Below are 9,389 nucleotides of genomic sequence, written 5' to 3'. Positions count from 1 at the left end.
CATACGAAGCCGGCTTGAAGGAAAGGTTGGAAGAGGAATGAGGGTAAAATTTTAAAATTGGTTTGGATCAGATTTTGTGAATTTGTTTGTAAGGATTAAAAGCAGGAAAGAGCAAAATAGCTGGATCCGCCCCTTGGGAAATTGTATTATTATTTTGAAGGGTGACTCATGCAGCGAGGCCAAAGTGCCCCAGCTCTTGCCCGCGCGGTTCTCAAATTTTGACCCATAATCAAAACAACAGGGAGGAAATATCATCTGCGACAAACTTGAGTTTGTGCTCTTCATATTTTTAACAACAACTTTAAAGTTTTGACTCGATTATTTGAGTATATTTACAACTTTTAGTGTAACCAGTTAGCTATAAGATTGTTTGCAATATGTTTGTCTGTTTGCTTGGTGCAAAGAAAGAATAAAATAGCTATACAAATTTTGAGTAAATTAACATGACTACTTTAACTACTTCGGCCTCTGCAACGAGCTTGGAGTCGAGCAATAAGCTGGTGTGCTCGAGTGGGAACAATGTTTATGAAATGTGCGGTCTTATCAGTGGATTACCTTTGCATATCGAATGCATGACTGGTTATGGTATGCCATTTAATAATTTGGAATAATTTGAGTCAAATTATTTGACCATGTGGGAAACGAATTAAGCACATGATTTATGCATTGCTAGATGATTTCGTCATTGTCGGGTCTAAAGAGGGACATTTGCTGATATACAAAATCACATTCCGGAATCAAGCAAAGCTGCACGCAGACATTGAAATTACTTTATCCAACAAAAACTTTACGACAGCTATAGGCACAACTGCAACGCGGAAATCTGTGATTCAGTTAGATGTTATTCCAGAGCACAAAATATTGATTGCGCTCACTACAGGTGAAATACAATTCAAACTGGATAAGAAAATAAAATACGATATACTTATTAGAATGATTATTTTCCAGAGGGTATAAGCACTCATGATTTGTCAATGTATCATTGCAAATGTATAAGTTCCATTGACGGAACGAAAGGAGCTTCAATATTTGCTTTAAATATTCAGGTAATCATTTGTGTTTAATGAAATAACGTGATAATTAGTACGAATGAAAATGCATGTAGTTATAAATGTGAAGATGTTGTTCTTTTAGAGACAAATGTCATTAACTGGTGGTCCCTCAATAACTGTCCGCATGTGTGTTGCGATTAATCGGTCTCTTCAGTTTTACTACTGGAAAAATAGAAGTTTTTTTCCACTCCGTGATGATTTAGCCATTCCAGATTGTCCAAGAGCATTGGCCTGGTGCAAAGAAGTTATTGTGCTTGGGTTCAAGAATGAGTATTGTGAAATCGATGTTAGTACACTTTCATAATATTTGTTTATGAAATACAAAGTATAATCCTTGAAAATAGTTTCGTTTCTTACTTGTTTTAGATGTTATCTGGCAAACAGAAAGACGTTTGTTCTCGTAGTAGCAAATATGGAGAGCCGATAATAACGCCTGTGTCTCCAACTGAATATGCCGCAGTAAATGATAAACATTGTTTCTTGTTTAAGCTGACCAACAAATCCGAAGTCAAGAAATCTCAACAAGAAGCGACAGAAGAAAAGAACATGAAGGAAAAAAATCCTGTAATTACCTGGACAGAGCATCCCATTTCTCTAGGTATAAATAACGTAATTTCTAATTATTGACAAGCTTAAAGTCACATTTTTAATGATTTCAATCTGTTACTTAGTGTATGATGAGCCATATTTTATTGGAGTACTTGGTGGTTTCGGCATGGAAGTTAGAACGTATAAACCAAAACTCAAAATTGACTTATTTAATATCGCACAAGCAAAGCTGGCCTGTTCTCCGAAAAGTGGATTCATTTATGTGGCGTCGCATGATTCTTTATGGGCTTTAAAATCAACCCCTGTGGTCGCACAAATGGATCTATTTGTGAAGCAAAATCATTTTGAGCTCGCTTTAGGACTTGCGAATATATGGAAAGAGGTTCCATCTGAGAAACAAAAGAAAATCACTCAAATTAAAAACCTGTTCGCCTTTTATCTATTTTGCAACCGAAAATATAAAGAGGCAATGACAATTTTTATGGAACTTGGGACAGGTAGACTTATATTTTCCATAAAATTATCCCGCAATTCCTTACCCAATTATTCCGTTTAGATGCCTCGCATGTTATTGGGCTGTATCCTGGATTACTACCTCAGGAGTTTCGACTCCAGATTGACTACCCAGGAGTTGTTCCAGAACTCAGGGGAGTTGATATTGATGGTGCAATGGCCAATCTAATCATGTTTTTAACCAATGTAAGTATCCTATGTATTCAGTATTACCTAATTCAATAAGAATTGAGTTTGGTTATTTTTTATGAATTATTTAGAGTCGTACGGTACTGCTAGGAAATTCAAGTCAAACAGTAACCGAGTCTGCTTCGATTGTTGAAGGTGCTACAATTATAAAATCTAAGAAACAATTGCTGCAAATTATTGATACAACTCTGCTCAAGTGTTATCTCCAGGTATGTTGCTTGTTATTTTCAGCCATAATAAAATAGAGGAATCAGATAGTAATTTACTGTTAGTACTAATATGAACAATATAATTTGTTTATGCATATATTACGTTTTTGTTATAGTCAAAGGAATCCCTTGTTGCCTCATTGCTCCGATTGAAGGACAATCACTGTCATATTGATGAAACAGAACGGGCTTTGATTAAACACAAGAAATTCAACGAACTGATTATTTTATACCAAACAAAAGGAAATCACCGCAAGGTATACTTTTTAAACTGTTCGATTCCCACACCTGGTACGCTTTATATTGGCTTAATTTGTATATTTCAGGCTCTAGAAACGCTATTAAAACAGAATGATACAGACGGAGTGATTGAGTACCTACAAAAGCTAGGAAGAGAAGAAATGGATTTAATCCTTGAATTTGCAAAATATATTTTTGAAGAAAATCCTGAAAAGGGGCTAAAAATATTTACTGAAGATTTGCAAGAAGTTGATCAACTCTCGCGTCCTCGTGTTTTTGATTTTATTTCCAAAAATTTTCCTCGCAGCAAAATCGGATATCTCGAGCATATCATTAATGTCTGGGATGAAAAGAATTCTCTGTTCCATAATGCTTTAGTTAACGAGTACTTGGACAAGTATATGGAGGAAACAGAGCCGTCACTCAAAACCAAGTTTTTGGAAACTCTGCGTCTCTTTCTTCAAAAGTCGCAATATTACTCACCAGAAATTGTCCTTGTTCATTTTCCATACGAGTGTAAGTAGCTCGGCATTAATATTGCGTAATTTTAAAAAAATCATCATTCAATTCAATTAATTTCCATGATTTTCATTTCTAGGCATGTTTGAAGAGCGGGCCATGGTTCTTGAGCGAATGGGAAGACATGATCAAGTGCTAGCTATTTACGTGACAGTGTTGAAGGACCCTAGAAAGGCGATGGAGTACTGTAAAATGATCTACGAGAAGAGTGATGTCTCTAAAAAAGAAGTATTTTCAGTTTTAATGAAAATGTTACTCAGCGGGCCTACTCCAGTCTCCCTCCCTGGACTTTCCCTTGAGCTTTCACCCCATGTATCTGACATTCCAAGTGTAATGATGTTGCTAAAAGATTACGCTCCTTATCTTGACCCAATTCAAGTACAATTTATTGCAGTTTTACACATTTTATAGTAAAATATCTGATTTAAATTATGATTGTTATTATTTTTGAATATATTAAGGTGCTAAGCTGTTTACCAGATGAAGTCCAATTGTCAGATATTCAGAAATTTCTCATGACCAGTGTTCAAAACCGACTTTCAGAAAAGAGAAAGTACTTGATTCAAAAAGGGCTAATCAAAGCAGAGTTCCTAAGAGTAAGATTATTTCAGCCTTTATTATGTAAATATATATCGTGTAATGTTGTTGGATTTAAATAATTTGAAACTAAACTTCGCATTACTGTTTATTTAGGCTTCTGGCGAAAAAAGTGGAGTCGAAGCTGAAAGATTTTATCTGGATGAAAGTACTCCATGCGCAATGTGCAATAAGAAAATTGCTAGCCAAAAGTGTGTACTTTATATCAATATATATCCCACAAAATATGGAAACCATTGTGAATATACATACATAATATTTAATTTCAGTGCATTTGTGCGGTATCCGGATGGGTTCGTCCTTCACTTTCACTGCCAACCAGGTGAGGTGACTCTGGACGAAAACTTAATGGACCAATAGAGCTGAACAGACAGTAACTTGATTTTAACTTTACCGACCAATTTTGTAACTTTTTTTATTGGACAAACATAAGGAGTGTATAAATATATTCCACTTTTTCGTTGTGTTAGAGAACTTTTAAAAAGCGAAATAGCCTAAAAATAATTTAAGCTATCAATAATTTCAACACAAATATATGTATGCGATTTTTATTTCGCCAATTATCATAATTAAACCTTTCCCAATGTTTGACATTAAGTATCTTTAAAGAATCATAATTATTCTAATATTCATTTACTTCTCTGAATGGTTTTCGTTCTCCAACTCATACTCTTTAATTAATTGATCCAAATTGTAACGCTTCTTGTGTGTGGTGTAAAAACATTTCATGTGAGCTTCGGTTTTCGTTCCAAGTACTTTTGCAATTTTTTGAAAATCTCGGCCATAACGACGTACTCCTAGAAATGCGGACAATGCAACATGAGAATAATTAATCAATTTGAACAATAAAAGAAAATGCTGCTAGTCTAAAAAAAACATACAGATCAAAAGCTTAACAGATTAATAAATGAGATGGGAATATGGTTGTTAAAATAATGACATGACTAAATATAGACTGAAGACATGCACTAAAAGTATCAGGAGTAAAACCATTTTAATTCACGCAAATTAGAAGTTCTTCAACAAAGAAAACTATAATAACAGCAAATTAGTTATGAGAGTCCTCCAGAGCCAAACCTTGTGTAGCCATTAGGAGCTCTTCTTGGGACCAGTGCGGAGTGACTACTTTAGTTCTAGTAGTGGCACTTGCACTTGACGAGGGAAGGTTATCCTTTGGGCGATACATGCCCATTCCGTCCTTCGGAAGGCCCCGTTTTAACATTTCAATCTCTTGTTTCTTTATCTGAACCTAATGTCAATTTCATAATTGTAAACATAATTATGGGAAACCGTGACATTAAAGAGGCAATTAATAGAGATGATTAATAATACTTTGCATTTTTCATCGAGAACAGCTTTTTCCAACCCTTGAATTGTAACATTCTCAGTTTGTGGAGGGGAAGTAGCTAGGGTATTTAAATCGTCATGGTTGATGGACATTCCTTTCGGAGGAGACCTACGCTGACGCAATGCACCCAAAATCTGCGCCAGTAGGAAGCAAAAAGTACCAACAACAGTTTATCAAATACAAGGAAGAGAATTCATGAGAGAAAAACTGATTTTGTCTCCTATGTTGATTTTTTAAATGCTGATGACTAAAAGAATGAGGAGAAGCCTTGCTTACTTCAATATGTCAATACACACGTTTTTCATGAGAATGAAATTGTACAATGTGAATAATATATATACAAATCTTTTCCTCTACCTGCCTTTCACCTCGCTTCTGTGGGCCTGTTAATGGCCTAAATGATCCACCAGATTTCCTAACAATCAGTAACAAAAAAATCAGAGAATTAATATTTATTTCTACATTGAAATTTCTATTTTAAAATTTTGTTCAATACGTACTTCCAATACAAAAAGCAAGTGTTGCACATATCCTCGTTCACGACCAGCCATTTGCATGGAATTCCGCAATTTGAACATAAATCTCCTCTTCCCTTTTTCTGTCAAGTGAAATACGAAAGTATTTTTAGAAAAAATTAATTCATTTCATTAGCTACTAGTGATAGGTCGAATATGTATATGCTTCTGTTTTGGTACTACTACAATTTTTTTCTAGTTATGACGCAAGGCCTATCATTCCCTAAAACCATATAATAAAAGTTACAAGTTTCATTATTATTACAAGTCATTTAATTAGTTTATTAATACTTTAATTTGTGTGGTTTGGCATATGTAAGTAATTTCCAAATTTATTCCATTTATGAAATCTAAAATGGAACAGTATAGGAATTGTCTGTAATAAATGAAGGGATATTAAGGTATGATAATTATGTAGCCTAGAAAGTAGTAAGTACAAATAGACGAGATTCAACCCGTAGAAATGCAAATCGGGAACGGGAGAAAACTTGTGTGTGCAAGAGAATATTTTTTGAGATAACCAGACTTTCCGATTCCGACGAAGCAGTCACATCACATCAGTTTACAATAAGATCGTTAAATGTTCGTTCATAACAATGTCCGAACAAAAAGAAGGAGATATATTGGGAAACCCTATATTGATTATAGCTAACTATATAGACGACATCTTAGCCATAATAAAATCCGTAAAGTAGTATGTAGTATAAACTTATTATTCGTAAAATTCGTCCTCCTCTAATTCTATTACTTCATCGCTCTCCACGTCTGATGACCCATTTCCATGATGAGAGGAAGTCTTGTACGTCGGCCCACCAGCGGCGGAAGTGGAGTGTTTGTTGTTATTGTTATTCGTTGCTCCCAATGGAGCTTCTTCCCCGTCTTCTTGGGAAAATTTCTTTGCTTGTCGATCCATCACGCTAGTCTTATTTTTGAACTTCTTCCATTTGTAATAGTATCTGATAAGATTGGACATGGACTTGTCAGGTAACTGCAAAATTCGTTATATCATCAATCACTATATCTTATGATAGAAATGCGCATAATTAAAAGCAAAGTGTAATGAATACCATCTGACGAATACGGTCAAAGGCTTTTCCATGAAACTGGAAGGCTTGTTCAAAAAGAACCTTATCCTCAACAGTCCATTCCTCTGGATGGGGTGTAAAATTTCCAAGATCTTGTAACGATTTTTCGACATCATATCGATGCCAAAATAGCAACCCCAAGGCTTGTTCTCCAGAATATTGGTATTTGTCTCGTGATATTTCCAAATACCTTTCAACTATATAAATAAAGAAGTATAAATGATAAATATATATTAAACAAGAAGTAAAATGTTACTTTAATAAAACATAAATAACTACTCACTCTCTTCCTCGCTCATGTGGACAGGAGGTGACCAAACCAGAAGAGCTTTATCATTATTTTCTTGGGGGGATTGCCTATCTATAAGAATTATAAGAAGAGGAAGTTTAAAGTATTAGTCGTTATATTTTATACTGTTCATTATTGGTTAGCCCTTCTTAAAATTATATAATTAAATTAGTTGTACATGAACGTTTTTATTATACCTTCTAAGGAAAGTAACGGAGGGATTTTGGATTGGAAATCCCGTCCAACGCGCATCCCACCAGCTATTACAGACATATTGTAATGTTATAGTATTTGAATTAGTTCATAGTGACAAGTGACCTGCAAAATTTGTAAAGGATATGAAAAAACACACACCTCCTTCACGCTCTTGGAATATGTCGATATGCGAAGGAGCTTGACTGTTGGAGGTTTCACTTTCAGCAACGTCCGGTTGATTTGTTTTAAGCCAAACGTGAGGTTTGGGTTTGGCAGGTGCGGAAGTGCGACTTGGGGCCCTTAGAACGTCCAGAAGGAAATAAACATAATTTTCGAGATGGCCACGCAATCTGGGTATGACGACGGAACGAAACGCTGCCATCAACCTATCCGATTCCGGTCGACGAATATCAGTCTGCAATTGTATCTGCACAGAAACACAACAGATTATCAATTTAATTTATTCCTATGGATTCAGCCAGACAAAAGTACTAACTTTCAAGGTCCAAGCTATATATCATGGCTTGCTTACCTTGAGATCATTTGCACTGCTACTGGAACTAAAATTGCTAATCTCTATTGTCCCAGTCACTGCTAACTCTTGAGCTTCTTTAGGCCTTCCTTGCCATTTTAGTTTTATAGTCCAGTCATACACTGCAGAGTACCCTTGGTTCCGAACTGCGTACGCATCACCTTCACATTTATCTATATCGGTAATTTTGCAAACTCCTGAAACGCAAAGGCAGTATTTTATTTATTTGACCCCATCATTATTTATGATTTACGTATTTGAAATAATACAGACCTGCATTTGTGTCAAACTGTTGATCCTTAAAGAGTTCTCTGAATTTGATTTTAGACCAGTCCCGAGCATTCCGATTGGTCCTGTGTTGTAACACGTTATAATTATTAATCCTGACATAGAGCAAACCAATATTCAATATAACTGGATAATTGATATAGTTTTCAATTCTCACCATTGAAAACTTCCGGCTATTTCCTCCCGAGAAGGAGGAATGTAGACCCTGGGCCCATCATCATCTCCTTTTGCCGACATACTGCCACTAGTGTCCCAGCCTTATTGCTAGTGTCCGTATTATCGCCCACCGTGTCTGAAAATGATGATTTACAATTAATAGCACAGCATTGTTGCACTACTTGTACATACTCTGTTCTCATCAGCAATAACCAATAACCTAACATTAAGTACAAAGGAGTTTTGGTAAAAATAATAGCTTATTGTCTAGCTTTCGATTGCAAACTGCCATTTCACATTTTCTTGAGGATCAGGAGATAGTGACACTATCATAGTGTGATTATAATATTTTAGTACAAATTAATGAAAAGAACGTCCTCGTCACCGATGCTAAACATTTATTCACCGACAACGAAAAACTCCAGTCAATCACAAACTAAATATAAAGGGTGGGTAATAATAATTTTTTATTCATATTACCTGGGCAAGTCACGTATCGTCTTTATTCGCTTCCTGCCTGACCAGCGAATGATACTCAGCCACCTCTTGTTAATGAAACAGTATCCAGGCGCACGGCCTTGCCAATGATAAGTTTTTTACTGTGACCTCTGCGTCCTTGTTTTGACAGGACGAAGGGGAATAATTTTATTTCACAGGAGAGCGAGAGAGAGCAAGGCGAGAGTGGAGCCAGTTTTGTCCAAGAATGAACAAGAAGAAGGAATGGATAGACGATGCGGCCGCTACTCCGAAATATGAGAGGCTTTATTATTATACCAAAACTATAGGCTTTCTGCCTCCACCACCATCACGGACCTCACGCTCACTCATCCTCCACCCCAAAATGTTCCCATATTTTGTGCCTTGGATAGAATTTTCCTTCGTAAAAGGGTCTGCCTGACAGGCCCTTTACAATGGAAGGGTCAAGATGAGACTACCCTGAACTAACCATATGAATACTTATATGAATACTTATCATGAATGAATGAATGAATAATGGGTCTTCCGGTTTATGAACTTCCACCCACCATGCATTGAAACACTTGATTCATGAAATTGAATTATTAATTGGTTATTAATTGGTAACAGTCGTTTTATCAGTCAAGCAAATTGAAC

The 9,389-nt window shown here is 35.8% G+C and overlaps 2 protein-coding genes across 2 annotated transcripts; one reads left to right on the top strand and one right to left on the bottom strand.

The window, feature by feature from the left end:
* Window positions 1-228: 228 nt before the first annotated feature.
* On the top strand, window positions 229-4,459 carry LOC110842828 (vam6/Vps39-like protein). The gene is made up of 14 exons (XM_022088658.2): window positions 229-585; window positions 674-880; window positions 949-1,046; window positions 1,135-1,338; window positions 1,419-1,650; window positions 1,724-2,098; window positions 2,158-2,300; window positions 2,375-2,512; window positions 2,629-2,769; window positions 2,839-3,268; window positions 3,351-3,649; window positions 3,733-3,867; window positions 3,965-4,059; window positions 4,138-4,459. Exons 1-14 carry the CDS (start codon window positions 444-446, stop codon window positions 4,226-4,228), a joined length of 2,730 nt encoding a protein of 909 aa, XP_021944350.1. The 5' UTR covers window positions 229-443; the 3' UTR covers window positions 4,229-4,459.
* Window positions 4,267-9,056, bottom strand: LOC110842829 (REST corepressor 1). The gene is made up of 14 exons (XM_022088660.2): window positions 8,757-9,056; window positions 8,278-8,412; window positions 8,106-8,185; window positions 7,833-8,029; window positions 7,460-7,727; window positions 7,303-7,365; window positions 7,100-7,177; window positions 6,799-7,013; window positions 6,480-6,719; window positions 5,717-5,814; window positions 5,574-5,631; window positions 5,201-5,350; window positions 4,946-5,117; window positions 4,267-4,665 (listed from the first exon to the last, which is right to left on the bottom strand). Exons 2-14 carry the CDS (start codon window positions 8,355-8,357, stop codon window positions 4,502-4,504), a joined length of 1,863 nt encoding a protein of 620 aa, XP_021944352.1. The 5' UTR covers window positions 8,358-8,412; window positions 8,757-9,056; the 3' UTR covers window positions 4,267-4,501.
* Window positions 9,057-9,389: the final 333 nt, after the last annotated feature.

This window comes from Folsomia candida, unplaced genomic scaffold (assembly GCF_002217175.1).
Source record: "Folsomia candida strain VU population unplaced genomic scaffold, ASM221717v1 Fcan01_Sc002, whole genome shotgun sequence".
NCBI classification, from domain to species: domain Eukaryota; kingdom Metazoa; phylum Arthropoda; class Collembola; order Entomobryomorpha; family Isotomidae; genus Folsomia; species Folsomia candida.
This window is presented reverse-complemented; position numbering and strand designations above follow the sequence as displayed.

Bases quoted from the DNA above. Each gene is read 5' to 3' on its own strand.
- LOC110842828 (XM_022088658.2), top strand. From the start codon at position 444: ATGACTACTTTAACTACTTCGGCCTCTGCAACGAGCTTGGAGTCGAGC. The intron at 1,047-1,134 runs GTAATCATTTGT...TTGTTCTTTTAG, and splicing joins TATTTGCTTTAAATATTCAG to AGACAAATGTCATTAACTGG. The intron at 3,650-3,732 runs GTACAATTTATT...GAATATATTAAG, and splicing joins CTTATCTTGACCCAATTCAA to GTGCTAAGCTGTTTACCAGA.
- LOC110842829 (XM_022088660.2), bottom strand. From the start codon at position 8,357: ATGTCGGCAAAAGGAGATGATGATGGGCCCAGGGTCTACATTCCTCCT. The intron at 5,632-5,716 runs GTACGTATTGAA...ACTGATTGTTAG, and splicing joins ACTTGCTTTTTGTATTGGAA to GAAATCTGGTGGATCATTTA. The intron at 5,118-5,200 runs GTATTATTAATC...AATTGACATTAG, and splicing joins TTCTCGATGAAAAATGCAAA to GTTCAGATAAAGAAACAAGA.